This window comes from Sinocyclocheilus grahami, unplaced genomic scaffold, assembly GCF_001515645.1.
Source record: "Sinocyclocheilus grahami isolate Dianchi unplaced genomic scaffold, SAMN03320097.WGS_v1.1 scaffold887.1, whole genome shotgun sequence".
Taxonomy (NCBI): domain Eukaryota; kingdom Metazoa; phylum Chordata; class Actinopteri; order Cypriniformes; family Cyprinidae; genus Sinocyclocheilus; species Sinocyclocheilus grahami.
The window spans coordinates 755,637-778,528 of record NW_015506066.1 but is presented as its reverse complement, the minus strand read 5'-3'; the positions used below and the strand labels follow the sequence as shown (position 1 = coordinate 778,528).

At 37.4% G+C, this 22,892-nt stretch overlaps 1 protein-coding gene, 1 long non-coding RNA gene and 1 gene segment (V, D, J or C); 2 read left to right on the top strand and 1 right to left on the bottom strand.

Moving 5' to 3' along the window:
• Positions 1-7,663, top strand: part of LOC107563712 (growth factor receptor-bound protein 10-like) — a 56,015-nt gene extending 48,352 nt beyond the window's left edge. Inside the window, exons 6-12 of the mRNA XM_016248657.1 lie at positions 1,342-1,587; positions 4,626-4,703; positions 5,137-5,253; positions 5,348-5,414; positions 5,537-5,624; positions 5,709-5,802; positions 6,446-7,663. Coding sequence (XP_016104143.1) covers positions 1,342-1,587; positions 4,626-4,703; positions 5,137-5,253; positions 5,348-5,414; positions 5,537-5,624; positions 5,709-5,802; positions 6,446-6,592 — 837 coding nt within the window. The 3' untranslated portion in view covers positions 6,593-7,663. The remainder of the gene's footprint in view (positions 1-1,341; positions 1,588-4,625; positions 4,704-5,136; positions 5,254-5,347; positions 5,415-5,536; positions 5,625-5,708; positions 5,803-6,445) is intronic.
• A 4,098-nt stretch (positions 7,664-11,761) lies between these two features.
• LOC107563705 (uncharacterized) lies at positions 11,762-17,541 on the top strand. The gene is made up of 3 exons (XR_001606129.1): positions 11,762-11,875; positions 16,567-16,629; positions 17,004-17,541. It is a non-coding gene; the product is annotated as an uncharacterized lncRNA (long non-coding RNA).
• A 1,172-nt stretch (positions 17,542-18,713) lies between these two features.
• LOC107563711 (Ig kappa chain C region-like) lies at positions 18,714-20,117 on the bottom strand (the record flags this gene model as incomplete). The annotated part of the segment is given in 2 exon segments: positions 18,714-19,094; positions 20,081-20,117. Coding segments are annotated over 2 exon segments (357 nt in total), but the record flags the coding sequence as incomplete, so codon positions are not given.
• Positions 20,118-22,892: the final 2,775 nt, after the last annotated feature.

The window sequence follows — 22,892 nt, the reverse complement described above, 5'->3', positions numbered from 1 at the left end:
ATTGTTATATATATATATATATATATATATATATATATATATATATATATATATATTAATATTTTACACATTATCTATGATGTTTGCCATCATTGACGTCAGCTATATTTGAATAAGATTTGACAGCAATTCCCAATTTGTTTTCTTTGAGTCTGTCCTCTCCCATGTAATCTCTTTTGTTCCATGGAAGAAAAAAAGTTATGTTTGGGATACCCATTATATGAATTTTATTGACAAATTGAAAACGTACTCATCTCTCTCCGTCTTTTTCTCGCAGCTTAATCCACTAGAGTATTGTAAGACACAAGCTGCTTGTCAGCTGAGTCTCTCTCCCTTCTTTTCTCTTTCTCTCTCTCTCTCTCTCTCTCTCCCTCTCTTGTTTCAGCAACTCTTGGTCTAATCTCAACCCTCTGCCCATTCTCAACTCCTCTCATCCTCTCACTTTCTTTCCTCCTCCCCTTGCCCTCCCTCTTTCTTTCTCTCTCTCTCTCTCTCTCTCTCTCTCTCTCTCTCTCTCTAACTCACTCATTCGCTCACTCTCATCGCGTGAATGAGCAGAGGTTGTCTCAGAGTGAAAATGCCATCGTGTTCGCCGGACTGTTGCTTATATCAGGCTGTAGAGGTAAGACTGATAGTAACTACTTTCTCTAAGAAAACCATACACATCTTTGCAGCTGCTGGTCTAAAAACATTTAAAATTGAGTCATGCAGATCATCTTTGTGCATAAATTGCACGCTACTGTTCCCTGCTTCTGTGCTTGTAGTTTGTAAAAAAAAAAGTGTCTATAATAATCAAATGTTTGCTTTTGTGCATGAATGCATATATCTAGTTGTGCACTTGCACATGTAAATGCATTTAAATCATTTCTTGTTTTGTGCGCACGTTCATTGGAAGAATTTCTCCCTTTTCTGTTCCTTTCTCTTTATCTGGGCCGTTGGCTTTGGCGTTCACGTGAATTCTGCCTCTTAATGGAGTATATCCTCTTGTGCGTGCGTGTTCAAGTCAGTCATGCTAATGAGCTCCATTGAGCTAAGGACCACATAAACAGAGATATGCATGGTTTGCAACAACAAAAACTTGAACAAGAAGTGTACATTTTTCATCAAGCATAATTTTTATTCTTCGCTAACTGAAAAGTTTGTATTTGAATCACATACGTTTAGTTTAGATGGTTCACACAGGACCATTACAAGGCTAAGATGTCGAAACACAAGCTGTGAAATGATCCAAGTCTGGAGCATTGTGCGAAAGTGTGTCTGTAATTTTTTCGACAAATTAGACTCATTGAGAACATCGCCTTGAGGTCATATATATTTACATTCTGTGTGTGTCTTCAACAGATCATCAAGGTTTTCAGCGAGGATGGTGTGGGAAAAGTTGTGGAAGTCCCCGCCAACATGACGGCCAGAGATGTGTGTCAGTTCCTGGTCTACAAGAACCACTGCCTGGATGACAACTGCTGGTCGCTAGTGGAGCATCATTCCCTGCTTGGTCTGGGTAAGCCAGCATACGTGTACATTCATTTTCTGCATCCGTATGACTTGTGCGCGTGGCACACAACCCAGTCTAAGAGGACACGGTGTTCTGTCCGGGGACACTGGGTTCCCAGTGCACTGCACTTCGTGTAACAGGAAATCACCTTTCAGCAAGCCCAGATTCAGAGTCTTATATAAACATACATATTTGTTCTCCTATTAACACTTAAGCTCTCAAAAACGACTTTATACCTCATGCACGGCTGCACATTTTGTATGCGCAACCGCTCGTAGAGTGTCTAACCTGAAGGAAAGAAAAAGCGTTCACAATGCAGATAGTTTTGAGATGAGCATAGAAAAGACAAGGTTTGCGAAGAACTAGTGCTTAATCTCGCACTGAGGACACGTGTGGCTGCCTATTTCTCAGGCAGATTACAGATTAACCCTTGTCTAAATCATACTAAACAGATTTAACTCTGCCTGACCTTTAGAGATGCAGACATTGCTCTTGCAGGGTGTTAAAAAAGCCCTTTATTGAGCTTCTGAAATAATTCGGGCCGACACAATCAGCTCTTTATTTGAATTCGTCCACTTTAAAGCCATCAAGGAAAGTCGTGACTTTTGCATAGACGCTGATTGTGCAGATCACATGGTATGATGAGGGTGTAGTCTGTTTTGGTGAGCTGACATCTCTGGAGAGACCAAATATTATGTGGTGTAGTTAGAGCGTCAACTTTATGGAAACCTTCTGGAAACGTTGCTCTTACGTAAGCCATTAGCAGAGAGACTCTGCTGACTTTGCTGCCCTCTGTGCAATCAAGCTAAATACATGACCTCATCCCTCTGCAATGCCTCTCACTTTCCCTCGCTTTCTCTTTCATACACAGTCATGCTCTCTCTCCTTCTCTTGTGCTCTTCTCGGAGGAGTGAATTAGAGGATGAGGGATCAGATGCACAACAGATACATTAGATGGGGTTTGAGACAGTGCTTTGATGTCTTTGACATACGAGTACTGCTATACTTAAGAAGCATAGACATTATAGTGTATGGTTAATTTGGCTCGTTTTCTCATTATAGGGCATCACGTTGTGCTGGATATTGAAATATTCCATTTGACAATTTTCAACATGTCTGTTCTTGCCGTTTAACTGGTAGAGCAACACCAAGGTCATGGGTTGATTCCCAGGGATCATGCATAATGAAAAAAAATGATAGCTTGAATTCATCGTAAGACACTTTGGATAAAAGCTTCTGCCAAATGCATGAATTTAAATATAACATTTAAATGTTTTAACAAATTACTGCATATTTTTGACAGATTTGGATTATTAAAAACAAGTATTAGAGCATGAATATATAAATCTTATTATATTAAATTCATGTTTTAATATATATATATACACACACAGCAAATCATTTATTAAGTATTTTTATAGAGAGATTATAGAATTTGCTTTCTATTTTATACTTAAATATTCTAATTTTAATGTTTTATATGTGTATATATGTATGTATGCAGTGTGTATACATGTCATTTTTTGGAAATTACATATTATTACAATTTAAATAACTTGTTTCTGTTTTAATATATTTTAAAATCCAATTTATTCCTATGATAGTAAAGCTGAATTTTCAGCAGCCAATAATCAAGTCTTCAGTATCTGCTTAATATTTTATGGAAATCATGGTACAGTTTTTTCAGCATTCTCTGATGAAGAAAAAAGTTAATTCATTTATTTGAAATAGATTGTTTTGTAATATTATAAATGTCTTTACTGTCAGTTTTGGACAACTTAATGCATCCTGGCTTATATTACGGACTCAAACCTTTGAACGGCAGTGTACTAGACCAGTGATTCCCAACCTTTTTTTAGTCGCGGCACCCTTTGGAAATTTTAACAAACTTGTGGCACCCTACAAAATTAATTTTGTCACAATATTTGAATTTCTCATTTCGATATGATAATTTGAAAAGTATAGATATTCGGCACAACAGGGAAGAACTGCAGAATATAATGTCATACAGATATTTTTTATATTATTAAAAAATGTTGTCCAATCAGTAGGCTCATTTCTAATGAAGAGATCAATTTATATGACAGATTTTAATGTAGGCTTTTATTCATATGTACACATTATTTAATTACCATTATAACTAGCTATCTCACTTTTTTTTTTTTTACAGCACGATATAGCTTAATTTTAAACTTTGAATTGAATAAAATTTTTTAAAAATCAGTAATAAAATAAGAACAAATAAAGAAATTAATAATGATAGCACAAATAAAAAATAACGACAGGCCTACGAATTAAATAAATTGCTTTTTAGTTTTTCAGGTAGGTTTAACAGTAGGGTTAAGATATTTAACTTTTTTTTTTTTTTTTTACCAATTATCCAAATAATGTTTAGTCCTAGAAAGCTATTATTATCAGAACACGTGAGCATAACATAGCAGTTAGCAGATCAATGAATGAGAGGGCAGCGTTACCAGAGTTGCCCATATACCACACCATGTTACAACACAGTAGGGCTATTGCAGACAGAAACAATACTGTACTACATCGATGTTTCCTGTCGGCTCAATTTTTGAGTGGACTTTGCTGTTCCGATGAGCATGAACGCTATACGAGAGGAGCGACTGAGCGGCGCGCACACGCATAGAGCGGGATAACGGATAATACGCAGAGCGTCACACCACGTGAAAGTGAAACCTGAGCGGTGAACTAATTTTCGGCAGCCGAAATTTCAGTGCATCTCTAATTATTGGCGACATCAGAAATGGATATTATATAATAGATGCTTTTTTGAACATTTTAGCAATTTAAAAATATAAAAAAATTATTTTTTACACGGCACCCCTGCTCTCGACAGACGGCACCCCGGTTGGGAAACACTGTACTAGACAACTATAAGTGAGCCTTTTGTTAGATTATTTCTTCACAAGTTTATTTCAGCACGCACCAGATTAAATGTTTTATTTTGTTTACTTTTTTTGTTGTTTGCTAGGAAACTTATTATACAAGTATATAAAATGATTATTATTTAGCTACTACAGATTTGTGGTGAACAAGCTGTCCGTCAGATATCTTCCACATACACTCTTGTCCATTCTTATTAACTCAGACAAACACACTCTTTTCTTTCTAGTTTGGAATTCTCCTATATCAGAACTACAAGAGCCCACACCAGAGAAAGGCTGCCATATCAAACTTCACCACACCTGTGGTAAGAAACACATTAACATGTTCCTCTAGTGCACTCGATGGGTTAAATGTGCTGTTTTCACGCTTCTGTGAGTTCACCTGGTATTACATGCACCCTGTGTTGCTGAGAGTTCACTTAATCTGCTCATAACAGTATGAACAGCGTGCTAATGAAGCGTGTGGCTATAGATTCCTTTACGCCGATTTGCATTGGGAACTTTCCTGCAGGGGAAAAGTATGAACATAGGGGTTCCTGTAGGGATTAATTTAGAAGGTATTTAATAAGGCTTTAGTGGTTTAATTAGAGAGGATTAATGCTGATCATAGCAGGTTGTTGTTGAGGACATGTAGGATTTGTGTGTCTGTTATGTCTTTAGTTATTTCTACATGTAAATGAACGCTTGTTTTGTAATAAACAGCTGAGCTAAATAAGTGTAATATTATTTTTATTATAGCGGAGTGTGTCCGAGAATTCGCTGGTGGCCATGGATTTCTCAGGAAGGACGGGTCGTGTGATTGACAACCCTGTGGAGGCTCAGAGCGCTGCCATGGAAGAGGGACTCACTTGGAGAGTGAGTAGTTCAATACATGTATACTTGGATAATGAATTAGGGGTTTTAAGGTTTTTTTTATGCATTTATAACAATTTTTTAAATCTCTGTACAGAAACGGGGTCAGAGAATTAATGTTTTGGGAAGCCCCAGTCCTATACATCCTTCACCGTTAAGCTCAGGTGAGTGTCTCAGCATTTACTTACTGTTTAGCACCTTCAACACCAGTTGATTTAAGTGGTACTTCAATAGATATAACAATATTTCATGCCAGTAAATGTGGACTTTGCGTTTATGTCCCCAGTGATCCACAGGACGCAGTTATGGTTCCATGGCCGAATTATGAGAGAGGAGTCCCACAGGATGATTATGCAGCAGGGCCAAGTTGATGGGTATGACGTTTTCCACATTTATAGTCAGTAATAATTGCTGTTTTATAAGGGGGTAGTGAAATTAATCAGTGTTTTGTCTCGCAGGTTATTCCTATTGAGAGACAGCCAGAGCAACCCAAAAGCATTTGTTCTCACGCTGTGCCATCATCAGAAGATTAAACACTTCCAGATTTTACCTGTGAGTCCCTAATAAACACTCAATACAAACTGCCCTTTTGCATGTATTAATTTTTAGCCTTGATGACAGCTCTACCAAGTTCACAGACCTGATCCATCTGGTAGAGTTCTACCAGCTCAACAGGGGCATCCTGCCCTGCAAACTCAAACACCCCTGCACCATGGTGGCCTTATGACCCCCTCCTGATCTTTACAAACAACACACACACACATAAAAGTAACTGAGAAACTGGATGCTTTTTTCAATAATAATTTCCAGTCATTTTCACAATAAGCTGACGCAACCCACAGGCATGAAAAAGATCTCTGTTTTTCTCACAGCTCTGGGATTAGCATGGAAACGTTTGGGAATAATAATAGGACAAGATCAACTTCCCGGACACCCTGTCCTTTGGTTTTGACAAGGGTGGCGGGTTTTTAAAAAAAAAAAATTAAACAGTCTCTGTGGTGATATTCATGAACTTTCACTGAAATCAAGACTTTTTCATCATTCAGGACATGACACTAGACACACCCCCAATGAACTGATTGGATCGGGACGGTCGTTTTGTGTGGTGTGTCTGCGGAGACTTGCGTTAAGCGATTTAAAAATTGATTGACTGATTTAAAAATCTGTTTTATTTTCACCTCTTTCTCTCTGGCAGTTTGAGGAGGACGGCCAGGTCTTTTTTAGCCTTGATGACAGCTCTACCAAGTTCACAGACCTGATCCATCTGGTAGAGTTCTACCAGCTCAACAGGGGCATCCTGCCCTGCAAACTCAAACACCCCTGCACCATGGTGGCCTTATGACCCCCTCCTGATCTTTACAAACAACACACACACACATAAAAGTAACTGAGAAACTGGATGCTTTTTTCAATAATAATTTCCAGTCATTTTCACAATAAGCTGACGCAACCCACAGGCATGAAAAAGATCTCTGTTTTTCTCACAGCTCTGGGATTAGCATGGAAACGTTTGGGAATAATTATAGGACAAGATCAACTTCCCGGACACCCTGTCCTTTGGTTTTGACAAGGGTGGCGGGTTTTTAAAAAAAAAAATTAAACAGTCTCTGTGGTGATATTCATGAACTTTCACTGAAATCAAGACTTTTTCATCATTCAGGACATGACACTAGACACACCCCCAATGAACTGATTGGATCGGGACGGTCGTTTGTGTGGTGTGTCTGCGGAGACTTGCATTGCAAAAAGTTACTTGATGACGATTGATATGTATTATATTATTTCCTACCTGAACATTTTGCACTCTCAAGCTGAAAACAGGTGATCCGCTTCATCCTGAGCTTACCGCAATAACTGTTACCCATCTGCCTTCCTTCTACAGCTCACCCTTTCATTTTTTGTCCTCTTCTAAACTCTTCCTGGGGATTCCCTGTGTAATGATGGATTAGTGCAGCAGAGATGACAGTAGTGTCAATTTGAGGTGACAAATCCTCAGCCAAATAATGTAACCCGGTCTTTCATACATCGCTATATCTATGTCAGCGAGGAGGGACTAGACGCAAGGGGTAGCAGACTTGCACTTGCTATGCTTTACCAGCATAAGAATTAGTTACGTTTGGAGTTCTAATCAAGCTTTGCCTTAAAGGAATGTTCTGGGTTAAATATAACTTAAGCTCCATCAACATTCTCCATCGCATGCTGTTGATTACAACAGAAAATGTACTTTAAAAAACAAAAAGCATGTCGACGGTCACCTGCTTATAATGCAGCTCCATTTTTCTCAATGAACTTGCTTTGTAAGTGGATTTCAATCAACATATTCGGTATTCAATTTGTTTCCAAGCTGTCAGACAAGAATTTCTGTTATAAATTAAATTATGCCACAGAGTCGCACCATAGTTTAAAGGGACAGTTCACCCAAAAATGAAAATGGTCATAATTTGCCAAAGTGGTCATCGTGATGTTGTTCCAAACATGTATGACTCCCGTTTTTCAGTGAGACACAAAATAAAATATTTTGATGAATGTTTTTGCTCTTACAGTGAAAGTCAGTGGGGTCCAAAACAGCATTTGGACACTACTGATGACAAAAAGACATTTTTCGAAATAGTCCAAATTCATCATAATATTTTATGTTTAGTTTAGGTATTATAAATATTCTAATATTTTCTTTTGTGTTCAAATGGGGGGAAAAAAGTAAGAATTTTTATTTTTGAGTAAATTGTCCCTTTAAATCTGATTTAACTCAAAATGTAGTAGTTTAGGGCGCAAAGGTTTTGAGAATGATCCATATTTTAATCCAGATCACTTGTTCTGTTTAAGAAGATAATGGCCTGTTTAAGCCCACTGAATTTGCGATTTTTCCTGTCAAAATGCACGTATTTCCCTCCTGGCGTTGAGATGCCATATTGATTGTGCACAGTTTATATTTGGAGCCATCAAAAACTTGACTCAGGCCTCACAAAGGGCCACTGAAACTTGACCCAGGCCTCTTCGGTATGGTGTATCCCTACCAGAGCACAATTCAAGAGGGTTGTTATTCGTTTCCTACACTGACTCCAGGTCGTGTTACTTAGCTATTAGTATAGCCCGAAGCTTAACAACTGCCTTTTCAAATCACTGTGCTGTTCTTGAGCCATGTTAAACCCCTAAAAGTGACAGGCCAGGCCCGGACGCCTGCGGGGACGCTCGAGGACTTTGCGAAGTCCCGTCTCACGGGCGTGTTTAAATATAACTTAAGCTCCATCAACATTCTCCATCGCATGCTGTTGATTACAACAGAAAATGTACTTTAAAAAACAAAAAGCATGTCGACGGTCACCTGCTTATAATGCAGCTCCATTTTTCTCAATGAACTTGCTTTGTAAGTGGATTTCAATCAACATATTCAGTATTCAATTTGTTTCCAAGCTGTCAGACAAGAATTTCTGTTATAAATTAAATTATGCCACAGAGTCGCACCATAGTTTAAAGGGACAGTTCACCCAAAAATGAAAATTGTCATAATTTGCCAAAGTGGTCATCCTGATGTTGTTCCAAACATGTATGACTCCCGTTTTTCAGTGAGACACAAAATAAAATATTTTGATGAATGTTTTTGCTCATACAGTGAAAGTCAGTGGGGCCCAAAACAGCATTTGGACACTACTGATTACAAAAAGACATTTTTCGAAATAGTCCAAATTCATCATAATATTTTATGTTTAGTTTAGGTATTATAAATATTCTAATATTTTCTTTTGTGTTCAAATGGGGGGGGGAAAGTAAATTTTTTTATTTTTGAGTAAATTGTCCCTTTAAATCTGATTTAACTCAAAATGTAGTAGTTTAGGGTGCAAAGGTTTTGAGAATTATCCATATCATTTTAATCCAGATCACTTGTTCTGTTTAAGAAGATAATGGCCTGTTTAAGCCCACTGAATTTGCAATTTTTCCTGTCAAAATGCACGTATTTCGCTCCTGGCGTTGAAATGCCATATTGATTGTGCACAGTTTATATTCGGAGCCATCAAAAACTTGACTCAGGCCTCACAAAGGGCCACTGAAACTTGACCCAGGCCTCTTCGGTATGGTGTATCCCTACCAGAGCACAATTCAAGAGGGTTGTGATTCGTTTCCTACACTGACTCCAGGTCGTGTTACTTAGCTATTAGTATAGCCCGAAGCTTAACAACTGCCTTTTCAAATCACTGTGCTGTTCTTGAGCCATGTTGGAACCATCAAAAACTTGACTCGGGCCTTAAAAGGCCACTGAAACTTGACCCAGGCCTCTCTGGTATGGTGTATCCCACCCTGAGCACAATTCAAGAGGGTTGTTATTCGTTTCCTACACTGACTCCAGGTCGTGTTACTTTGCGAACGTACCTAGCTATTAGTATAGCCCTTAGCTATTAGTATAGTAACTGCCTTTTCAAATCACTGTGCTGTTCTTGAGCCATGTTAAACCCATAAAAGTGACAGGCCAGGCCCGGACTGAGCACCTGCGGGGACGCTCGAGGACTTTGCGAAGTCCCGTCTCATTGGCCTTCCATAGAGGACTTTGCAAAGTCACGTCTCACAGGCGTGTCTGTAATCCTCCGGGGCTGCGTGACATAATGTGGTGAGGAGATTATCTCCCGTGCCAGCTTTGCAAAAGGAGGTTAGCGGCAAAAAAGCCAGTGTACGGTTACCTGCGGCGCTACTTCAGCAGTCTCCTGTGTGTCCCTGACGACTGCCTTGTTACCCTTCCAACACTGGCCCAGCAAGACTAAGCTATGGTTTTATATGCTAGCTCTGACAGCTGACTGTTATACTGCTGAGCTAGAACCACACGCGCCTAGGACGAGTGTGTACGATGCACACTGCGATTGTCAAACACTTTATACCACACAAGCACCTTTTAATTTTCACATTGGATTCACGCTGCTTAACGTATGGGAAACGCTTTAAGAACGTGTTTCATCTCAAATGTTAGCTACGATGCTATCTTACGTTAACGCTTCTTTGCCGCTTCATACGTAAATCGACTTTGTAAATTGTTACGAAAAGTACATGCTTGACGCATTCATTGTAAGGGATTGCGGTTGGCTTTTCATCACATGTTAGATTTAGTAATTTAGTCACAGTTCCTGCCTGCATGAGTTAAGACAAGGACGCCTGAAAACGAAATATGTTCTAATTGGAATACGTTAGTGGGAACGCTGATTCGTTCCGTCCTACTCAAGCTCGAAGTGTTTGGATAATGCTTCTTTTTATCAGACTTGTGCTGTGTGGCTCACAATTATGAAAAGCCAAACATGCATGTAAAATCAACTTCCCCGATCTTTAATATGCCGTGTTGGTGGATTTCTTTGAACACATGTGATTTGAGATTATTGCACATGTATGTTTGGCTCAAATGCAGCTTTGTCTATTAGAAACATGGCAACAGTCACGCTCTTCTAAGTATGCGAAGCCTAAGGAGAGGTAGTAGATCTAACACTGTATTAAAACACCATCTATGACTATATAAATGTGGTGCGCTCCATAACAGAATGAAGATGTTGTGCATAAAGTGCAAATTATGCATATTCCCTCTCGACTTGTACCAGTGTGAAATATTTTTAGTTTATATCGTGTTTTCATTTTTATGTCACAAATGTCTTTTTATAAAGAGTATATATTACAGTATTAAATTAAAAAAATGTCTTCTGTTGTCTTTATTTCTCTATTGGTTTGATGTTCAGAATGTTTAGATCAGGGGTGCCCAAACTCGGTCCTGGAGGGCCGGTGTCCTGCAGAGTTTAGCTCCAACCTGCCTCAACACACCTGCCTTTAAGTTTCTAGTATGCCAAGTGAGAGCTTGATTATCTGGTTCAGGTGCGTTTAATTGGGGTTGGAGCTAAACTCTTATGGACACCGGCCCTCCAGGACCGAGTTTGGACACCCCTGGTTTAGATTATTAGATTATGTGATTGCCCAGTCTACTATTACATCCAATGGTTTTCTCATTCATAAGTGCTTTAAAAATACTTTTAAAAGGTTGAAGCTTAACAGTTTAAGATAAATAGATAGATACATGAATTATTGTATATTTCTCTTTATGTGGTTAATATAAATTAAATAAAATGATGCAAAAGCAGACTCTTCCAGGATTTGAACCCGGGACCCTATCGCACCCTAAGCGAGAATCATACCCTAGACCAGGGGTGGCCAACCCTGCTCCTGGCGATCGACTGTCCTGCAAAGTTCAGCTCCAACCCTAATCAAACACACCTGAAGCAACTAATTAAGGTCTTCAGGATCACTTAAAAATTAAAGGCAGGTGTATTTGATTAGAGTTGGAGCTAAACTTTGCAGGACAGTCGATTGCCAGGAGCAGGGTTAGGCACCCCTGCCCTAGACCAGGGATCCTCAAACCTGGCCCACGAGATCCACTTTCGTGCAGAGTTTAGCTCTAACCCTAATCAAATACACCTGAGCATGCTAATCAATGTCTTCAGGATCATTAGAAAATCACAGGTAGGTGAGTTTGATCAGGGTTGGAGCTAAACTCTGCAGCGCATTGGCCCTCCAGGGCAAGATTTGAGGAACCCTGCCCTAGACCAACTAGCCTTAAAAATTATAGGTAGGACTGTGGGCCACGTTGCACACGACCATCGATGAAGTGAGTTTGGGATGCTTATTTTAATGGCGCCATCTGGTGGCATAAACCTGTCACAGAGGTGCCCATAAATACAAATTACCTAGATTAATTTCAGAAAAGTAGCAATTAGTTTGCGACACTATAGCTGTGTTTAAAAGCCTACAAAAAAATTCAAACTTGATGTCTATGTCTTCTGAAAACTGAATGACATTAAAATATGACTATGAATATATACTTGGAAAAAATATCTTCTGGTAGCTGGTCTAACTTAGTCTTTTACAAAGGACTTAAGACATAGGATAAGCAATGTTGCTGAATTAAAATATTATGGTCATAGCATAATCGATAGTTGTTAACGGGCACACCAATGTGGTACAGGTATACCAGGTGTGATTTGGGAAAAAACGAAGTTCTCTATAAAAGTTTGCTCAAGGTAAATACCAATTCTACTACTGCTAAAAAGTGAGTTAAAACGGACTAAGCTTTATGAGACAGAATACTTTAATAAATATGCTTAAAACGTGTGCTGAAATAGGACAACTGACGATTGTTGGTCTTGTTGTAGACCATACACTACTACTACAGGAATATTTCAGATTCTTCTTGATATTGGTGGTGCAGAAAGTTCACCTTGCACGGTCCCGTGACATTCATCCCATAAATTGAGTTCAGCTGGTTTGTTGGTCTAGGGGTATGATTCGCGCTTTGGGTGTGAGAGGTCTGGGGTTCAAATCCCGGAAGAGTCCGCCTTTTTCATTGCCAAAATACAGGGAAAAAGATAAGATCAAAGTTAAGATAGCTTGTGAAACATTGAGGTTTCCTCTTGACTGTTGCAGTAACTCGTAAGGCCTTTAAATCTGACCAGTGACCAAGAAATAACATTACTTGTCTAAGATTTCCGATTCCCACTGCCAACTAAGATTTTATCAAAATTTGTGTGTGGATCCTGCTGTATTCAAGGCAAAAAAAAAATCAAACATTTGATTACTTGAGTGATCACGCCATCAAAGCAAAATAAAATATAGATATTTATTTAGAAATTGAATTAAGGAAAACAAATGACAACTATATGAACTATTTGCAACTTTTTTTTTTTCTATAGACTCTTAACAGGAGCACCTCCACAGGGGCCTGGTAGAAAACTCTCGCTGTAAATGTCTACCGGTGATCTGTAAATGTTTTTATAGTCCTGTGAGTGAGTTTAAACATTTAGTGGGCATAGGCTATACTGTAAGGTCAATTATGATCCCATTGGTTTGTAACTTGTTGGAAAACCACTGGACCTACCATAGAATACGCTATAATATGTACAACTCAGTAACCCATTAGCTATAAATAGTTACTGTAAAATTGTGCCAATTCCAGGATTGTAGAAACTTTAAAGGTTTTGGGCTCGTCCCGGATTTGAACCTGGGACCTTTCGCACCCTAAGCGAGAACCATAATCCTAGACCAGGGATGGGCAACTTTGATAGTGACGAGGGCCAGCATTTTTTCTCCTTTATACCAAGGGGCCAGATTACTAATCCACGTCCACACACCTTTTCGACCGTCTTACTCAATTTCCTTTTTATTGAAGGAAATGGAAGTATAACTAATGTCATCTGTTTTTAAAGATTTTATTAAGTATAAAACTTGTGCAGTTAGGCTAATTCAGAAGGAAAACTTTGTTGTCAGTGGACAGAAATATTCCCCCGACAAGCCAATGTAAACATTTAAATTGCATTGTCTGTAAATTTGCAACAAAAAATATACAGAGGTCCTTTTTTTATTAGTAGCCTATAGAACATTCTCAAAACAACCTAAAAGGATAGTTAAAAAGGGCTTAATTAAAAAAAAAAAAAAAAGTTAAAATTTTTAAGAAAAGGGATGAGTCAAAAGTATCAATTATTACATTAATTTAAACAATTATTATCGATTAATTATTATATTAAATAACATATAAATATATTTTAATGTTTTAATTGTTTAGATTTTTATAATGCATTAGCTTTTTGTCGATCCACTGGTTCACAATTAAAAATATGTAGTGCATTTGGCAAAAAGCTTTTGTTGACTATGAATTTTACCTTTGAAATTTGAGGCAAGTGCAAATCTGGCGTCCCCGTTGTTTGTGAGCAGTGGTGTGATAGCGATTTAAATAAAATACAGATTTCCAAACATATGGGTATCCCCTTGAACTTGAAAGATAATCTGTTTACCATCTTGACTTGAAAATACTGTTTTCATGGTCAGTTTTTCATTTATTATTTGCTAATGTTAATGAATGTTTACATTAGTGCACGTCCTCCTACGCTGAAATTAATAGGGGAGCGGCTGGAAATAGCAACCTCTCCTGGTTGGAGATAGTATTAACATCATAAACTGAAAGCAATCTTTACGTGACTTGCTTTTCAAATGTTTTAAAATTGATCATCCGAGTCTAATACGATCCAGCGGGCCGTACTAAAAGACACGGGACGCGGGACGCCAGTTGCCCATCCCTGCCCTAGACCAACCAACCTTGAGTTTGCAGAAATATATGATGTGCCACATTTCACGCAGGAGATACAGGCCCATTGGCCATTGGGCGTGGGATGCTTGTTCTGTTGGAATTACAGGTGCATCTCAAATTAAAATGTTGTGGAAAAGTTCAACTCAAATTGTGAAACTCGTGTATTAAATAAATTCAGCGCACACAGACTGAAGTAGTTTAAGTCTTTGGTTCTTTTAATTGTGATGATTTTGGCTCACATTTAACAAAAACCCACCAATTCACTATCTCGACAAATTAGAATATGGTGACATGCCAATCAGCTAATCAACTCAAAACACCTGCAAAGGTTTCCTGAGCCTTCAAAATGGTCTCTGTTTAGTTCACTAGGCTACACAATCATGGCGAAGACTGCTGATCTGACAGTTTGTCCAGAAGACAATCATTGACACCCTTCACAAGGAGGGTAAGCCACAAACATTCATTGCCAAAGAAGCTGGCTGTTCACAGAGTGCTGTATCCAAGCATGTTAACAGAAAGTTGAGTGGAAGGAAAAAGTGTGGAAGAAAAAGATGCACAACCAACCGAGAGAACCGCAGCCTTATGAGGATTGTCAAGCAAAATAGATTCAAGAATTTGAGTGAACTTCAACATGAATGGACTGAGGCTGGGGTCAAGGCATCAAGAGCCACCACACACAGACATGTCAAGGAATTTGGCTACAGTTGTCATATTCCTCTTGTTAAGCCACTCCTGAACCACAGACAACATCAGAGGCGTCTTACCTGGGCTAAGGAGAAAAAGAACTGGACTGTTGCCCAGTGGTCCAAAGTCCTCTGTTCAGATGAGAGCAAGTTTTGTATTTAATTTGGAAACCAAGGTCCTAGAGTCTGGAGGAAGGGTGGAGAAGCTCATAGCCCAAGTTGCTTGAAGTCCAGTGTTAAGTTTCCACAGTCTGTGATGATTTGGGGTGCAATGTCATCTGCTGGTGTTCGTCCATTGTGTTTTTTGAAAACCAACGTCACTGCACCCGTTTACCAAGAAATTTTGGAGCACTTCATGCTTCCTTCTGCTGACCAGCTTTTTGAAGATGCTGATTTCATTTTCCAGCAGGATTTGGCACCTGCCCACACTGCCAAAAGCACCAAAAGTTGGTTAAATGACCATGGTGTTGGTGTGCTTGACTGGCCAGCAAACTCACCAGACCTGAACCCCATAGAGAATCTATGGGGTATTGTCAAGAGGAAAATGAGAAACAAGAGACCAAAAAATGCAGATGAGCTGAAGGCCACTGTCAAAGAAACCTGGGCTTCCATACCACCTCAGCAGTGCCACAAACTGATCACCTCCATGCCACGCCGAATTGAGGCAGTAATTAAAGCAAAAGGAGCCCCTACCAAGTATTGAGTACATGTACAGTGAATGAACATACTTTCCAGAAGGCCAACAATTCACTAAAAATATTTTTTTTATTGGTCTTATGAAGTATTCTAATTTGTTGAGATAGTGAATTGGTGGGTTTTTGTTAAATGTGAGCCAAAATCATCACAATTAAAAGAACCAAAGGCTTAAACTACTTCAGTCTGTGTGCATTGAATTTATTTAATACAAGAGTTTCACAATTTGAGTTGAATTACTGAAATAAATGAACTTTTCCACGACATTCTAATTTATTGAGATGCACCTATACATGTTTGGATTCATGCCGTGTCAAATTGCGACATCTAGTGGTTAACAATCAGATGTGGCGTTCTTCAGTGGGCGTGTCCTTTATTCAGAATAGACGTTATATTTCATTTTGAATTGTTTCTTTTTTAAACGAGGCTTTGAGGGATGGACGTACATTTGTAATATTGCGTAACTGGGTTTATCTCTGAAAATATGTCTTCTAAAAATGTTCCTGGTGACAGAAATCTCTGGAAAATGTGAAAGTTAGATGTGACATTTATATTTTTCACAGTAGAACAATAATATCAGTTCTATCGATTCATAATTTTAATTGATCAGTAACTGTGGTCTCAGTAGAATTTTTAATATGTTCAAGAAAAAAACAATCTGGCTCAGACAGATTATCAAGTGAAATATGTTCCTTGACAGGATAGAGATGTTGTTGTTCTCAGAAAGAACATTTACATTGTGAAGACACTTTGCATTGAACTGCACGCTTCAGTGCTCTGGAGGTCTTTATAGTAGATCTGTGACTTTATGATTTTATGACTGACAGCTCTCCTTGTTAACAGATCATAAAGCAACCATGTCTTTAATAGCCATCATTATTTGGACACTCACAACCTGCACCTGGAGTAAGTATATAGAAATTCATATCATCAGCTGATTTAGAGAATATAAAATAAGCAATCCACAGATCCACTGCAGGTGGTGAGATCAGGATGTAGTTTAGACTTCCTGCAAATACTGTATATGCATTACTTAACCTATATGTATGTGCAGTAAAAATGGTTAAATTTGACCTTTAACTAATATGTTTTGACTTTATATCTTAAAGTCAAGTCCTTTTATTGTCATTGTGTATTATCAGCTAAATGCTTAGTGCTTGTAGTGCAACAGTAAGAAATATTGTGTGCTCAGCCTGAGAGATGCCTTATAACTATTATAGTGTGAGACTTTCAAATGTGCTCATCAGTTTTATATTATTCTGTTTTCTGTCTCTTTTCAGGTTCTGTGGGGCAGATTCTGACTCAATCTGAAGATCAAACAGTGAATCCTGATCAAACTGTTAATATTCACTGTAAACAAACACCAGCATTAAAATGTGTGAATCCAAAAAATAACTCTCAATATTGCATGTCCTGGTACCATCAGATTCCTGGAGAAGCTCCTAAACTCCTGACCTATTACACATCAGAGAGAGCTTCAGGTGTTTCTTCTAGATTCAGTGGCAGTGAAAGTGGAAACCACATGGATTTTACTCTGACCATCAGTGGAGTCCAGCCTGAAGATTCAGGAGATTATTACTGTCAGAGTCTACACAGTAAGACTGGAGACTCAAAGAACCCAGACTGGGTGTTCACACAGTGTAAAAGCATCATATAAAAACCTCCTCGGGTGAGACTGCCGCGCTGCAGCTTTGAGCTTCTGCAGATGTTGATGATCATTATTCACCTCACTGACTCACTGTTGATAAAGAAATGTTCATGGCTAAAGCCAATGAAATGAAAATAAATTTCACATTCTAGCTCATTTCACTTTCTAGTTAATAATAAATCTTTATGTACGATACAGAAGCATAATTAAACTTATTTTTGTTTAGATCATTTCCCAAATGTATTCTTATGTAGAAACAACTTGTGTTGCGTGTAATTAAATGAAAATACAAACAATACAATATTAATAATGATATAGATTTAGTTTACATAAATTGTCTTCTTATAGATGCATATTTGATTGCTTCTCCATCATTTAGTTATTATAATGAAATATTATTGAATGTTGTCATTTATTTTGTGACCCTATTTTTTTTTTAAACAAAATCTACAACATGAAAAGATTTTCAAATTTATTTTTCAGGTTCACATTTACAGTGTGATTCTTGACAGGAGTCTGTAGAGTGGAGAGTGTTTTGCATGTTTACTGCTTCACACACAAAAGGATCAGATTGTGTTCACTCCTGCCGGAGTCACTGATACACCTCCTAAACTCCTGATCTACCTATACAAGTAAGCTTGGCTCTAGAGTTTCAAACAGGTTCAGTGGAAATTATTCTCGATGTGAATTTTTGCTGAATATACATGGTCCAGCTTGAGGATGAAGGAGATTATTACTGTATGGGGTTTTATTCTAAAACAGTGTTCACACAGTGAAACAGCATCATACAAAAACCTCCCTCTGTCTGACGACACAGTACATGCACTCATGCAGTAACTATGAACTCATTTCTATTAAATGAGAAATTAATTTCTCAGTATGAACAATCAATCTACACTTTCTGTCTATGACTATAATGAACTTTTTTTTTTTCATTCATCCTGTTCAAATGCATAAATCCTGACACCCATTTGAAGACTTCAGACTACTAGCCCTAATTTGAATGTAATCTAAGTTAAATAAGCTAGAAGTAATCAATAAAGCCATGAGTCACTCTGATTTCTCAAATAACTTATTTTAGTTTTTGACATAATATATGTTAAATAAATGTAGCCAAATGCTCGATGCTGCTCATCACGATATCACATACTTAAAATAAATACAATTGAATAAAAGTGGTATTTCATGTGTTTTTTGTTTTAAAATGTTTAATATAAAAGTGAGAATTTAACACCATATTTAAGACAAACTGCTTTTAATTGGCAGGAATAAAATGCTCAACAAAACATTCATAGAATTGCAGTTGTAACAAATAATATGAACAATATACTAACAGCATGAAAGATTAATTGTTGAGCAGTGGCTGATTTAGGACAGTGTGTGTGTGTGTGTGTGTGTGTGTTTCATTCATCGCACTGCTGTGTGTTGAGGCTCTTGGTCACTGCACTGTGAGACAGGTGAGTGGCGTCACAGCTGACGGTTGTTGCTCTGCTCCACTCACTCTCAGTGAGGCTCAGGCTGCTGCTCCAGCTGTACAGTCCATCCTTCTGCAGCTGACTGGGACTCAGATCGACACCAGAGCTCCTGCTGCTGCCGTCCACCTTCCAGCTCAGCTTCCAGTCAGAGGGGAATCCCTTACTGGCCACACACAGCACTGTAGCCTTACCCTGCTGCAGCTGGTCTCTGGAGGGCGGCAGCACTGTGAGAGCGGGACGAGCCGCAGCTAAAGAGAGACAGAGATGGAAACTGTGATGTTTCATTCTTCTGAAAAACAGCTCTGTCAGTCATTCTGAGAGTCTTTCACTTCCTTTTAAGAGATTCAAAGTTAATCAAGCAGATCTGAAGTGCAACAGCCCGTAAAAAACACATTTACTGACTCATAATATTTAGATTTTAGACAATCCGTATTTATTATAATATATGGTAACACTTTACAATAAGGTTTCATTTGTTAACTTTAACCTTAGAAAACTATAGTTAAGATGAGCTAATACTACAAAAGCATTTATTAATCTTAGTTAATGTTAATTTCAACATTTAATACAAAAAAAGTTGTATCTGTTCATATTGTTTAATGGACCTGAGCTAACATGAACTAACAATGAACAGTTATTTTTTATTAATTAACATTAATAAAGATTAATGATTGCCATATCAAATGTATTGCTCATTGTTAGTTGGCTAATGCATTAGGTTAATGTAAATTTAAAAAAAAGTCAAGATATATAGCTATATCAGACTAAAATGTACATACTGGTTTTAAATATCTAGCTTTCAGATTCTGATTTGTAATAATATACTCAGACTTTAAAAAGAAAATGATTTTGTATTTTATTCAATAAATACTTCACAGAAAAGTCAAAATATCAAAGTATAAAAGAAAAAAATATTTTCATTAGACATTTAGATTTATAATATGATATATAACAATATATTTAGATTTTTATATTTGTTTAGTTTCCAATTATAGAGTAATGTAACTGACATCTGATAAGATATATTTCTCATGTGAAACATAAAAAAAATCAACAATATATTAACAATTATAATTTACCAATTACATAAATCAATTATTGATTGTGGTCATGTTACACAAAGTAAAATCTTCTGATATATATATATATATTTTAATCCTAGTTTGTTCTTGTATCTCTTGTTCTGTGGTTTTCTTTTTTACATAAATATTTTGTGAAATAGACAGAGATTTACTTCTAACTGAGAGTCGAGTTCCTCCACAGTGACACAAACCCAATCAGTGGCTGTTCAAAAACCTCCTGCACTAAAACTGACACTGACATCCACACTCATAATAACACTGACATTGCCCTTAAGACTGACACTAAAACTAATAATGCATTTTAGAGTTTAATCGTCATATTAATCCATATAGCAATTCTTGTCTTTCCGTCCCCAAAGACCTCTTATAATTTAGACTTTTTGTACCATTTAAGAGTTTGCATGGCCTTAAATGTAAACCATTTAACTGAAGACGTTTTAAGGACCCACGGAAACCCTAATAATAACTTAGAGTCGAGTTCCTCCACAGTGACACAAACCCAATCAGTGGCTGTTCAAAAACCTCCTGCACTAAAACTGACACTGACATCCACACTCATAATAACACTGACATTGCCCTTAAGACTGACACTAAAACTAATAATGCATTTTAGCTTAATTCAGTCACATCAATTTGAGGTAAATTCCAGGATGCATCTGAATGTGTTTTTGAGAGTGTTTTGCATATTAACTGAACACTGCGCTTAAAACGCCACTGATGATTATTAGTGTGTACACTGACACACACTTATACATAAGAAACAATGATTTATCTTTTTCTAATGCTGTGGACACTTGCTCAAGGTACAAAAATACCTGGAAAAAAACCTGTGGAATTTATTGTTCAAAAATGGGAATTTGTGTTTAGTTTTTTATTTTGTAGTGTATTTATTTTTAACGGTTTTATAGCAGATGTAAATATCTGTTTGCTTGTATTTTAAAGTATTGTAATATTTGTTTCTGCATTCTCTCTCAGTGTCTCATGAAGAGGTTCAGTCTCCTGAGTCTCTGTCTGCTAAAGCAGGAGATTCTGTCTCTATCAGCTGCACTGGGACCAGTGGAGTTGGAAGCGACATGAGCTGGTATCTGCTGAAACATGGAGAGGCTCCTAAACTCCTGATATATGGAGCCAGGGCACTTGAACCTGGAGTCCCAGATCGGTTCAGTGGAAGTGTATCTGAACCTGATTTTACACTAAACATACATGGAGTCCAAACTGAGGATGCAGGAGTTTATTACTGTGGGTTTTATGAGGGTCCAGTGTTCACACAGTGAAACAGCATCGTACAAAAACCTCCCTCAGTCAGACATCATGAGAATATGAGAATGCTGGGAAGTTCACAATACCAATATCATAATTAGTCTTACTCACTAGTTAGGTATGAATGAAATTTGAACAAACACATTCTGCCTGTTTTTGTGACCAAACATATTCTCACATTTATCCTTTTAATTGTTTTAATCCTAAAGGCTAATAACACAGAACTATAAAAATTTTAGGCTAGGTGCCGTAATTTGTAACGTTTTAAACAACAGTTAAAACAGTGGGTAAGATTTGAATTATTCAATCTGTTCATGAAATTTTAATTATTATTTAAAATGTCATTATTTCAGCTGAAACGAATATAAATAAAGAAACGCCTTAGGCCAATTATCAACAATTATCTTTACAGTTATGAAGATTCTACAACTTTCAAAAGCAGATTCAGAGGCTGGAATAACAATGTTTAAATGCAGCATGTATAAAATGCATCACATTATTCTGTATATGAACATGAACTCAATCAATCAAAACATACAATAATTCTCTTTTTAATTATATTTTCATATTTTAAAATGTAAGTACTCATGCTCCTCACATCCACCCTATTATACACTATACTTTATTTCATAATATATATTATAAAAGTAATTATCAAACCTGTAACAGTTTTTTATTTAATTTTGTAGAGTTGTTGTTATTTAAATCGTATGTGAAGTTGGACATCAACACCTGTACCTGGATGAACATCATTTGTTGGTTCTGGAAAATTCAGTGTGTGTGCCAAAGAAACATATCCTAACCCTAGCCATAAACTATGGCACAAATATAGGGAAATTATAGGTTGATAAGAACGCTGGATCTTTCTGCATGTTAAATCCCAAGTAGGAGACAAAAAGTGCCTGTCTTTATGAAGGAATCATTAAATCAAAAATATCTGTCTTAGCCAGATTATCAAGTGAAATATGTTCCTTGACAGTTAGAGAGGTTGTTGTTCTCAGAAAAAACATTTACATTGTAAATTCACTTTGCATTGAACTGCATGCTTCAGTGCTCTGGAGCTTTTTATATCTGTGACTTTATGACTGACAGCTCTCCTTCATGATAACAGATCCTAAAGCAAACATGTATTTAATAGCCATCATTATTTGGACGCTCGCAACCTGCACCTGGAGTAAGTATATAGAAATGCATGTCATCAGCTGATTTACAGAAAACTAAAAATTTTGCGATCCACAGATGCTGAAATCAAGATGTAGTTTAGACTTAATTTCCTGCAAATACTGTGCATTAATTCACTTATATTATTTTTTTAACTGAGCATGTGCAGTAAAAAATACAGTAACATTGAACTTTAATATGTTAAGTCAAGTTTTTTATTCTCATTGTGTATGATCAGCTAAACATGAAAAATGCTTAGTCCTTGTAGTACAACAGTAAGAAATATTGTGTGCTCAGCCTGACGGATGCCTTAGTTATAAGTCTGAGACTTTTAAATGTGCTCATCAGTTTTATATTATTCTGTTTTCTGTCTCTCTCTTCAGGTTCTGTGGGGCAGATTCTGACTCAATCTGAAGATCAAGCAGTGAAGCCTGATCAGACTGTCATTATTCACTGTAAACACACACCAGCAGTGAACTGTGTTAAAAAAGATACTTCGCAGTATTGTATGCACTGGTACCATCAGATTCCTGGAGAAGCACC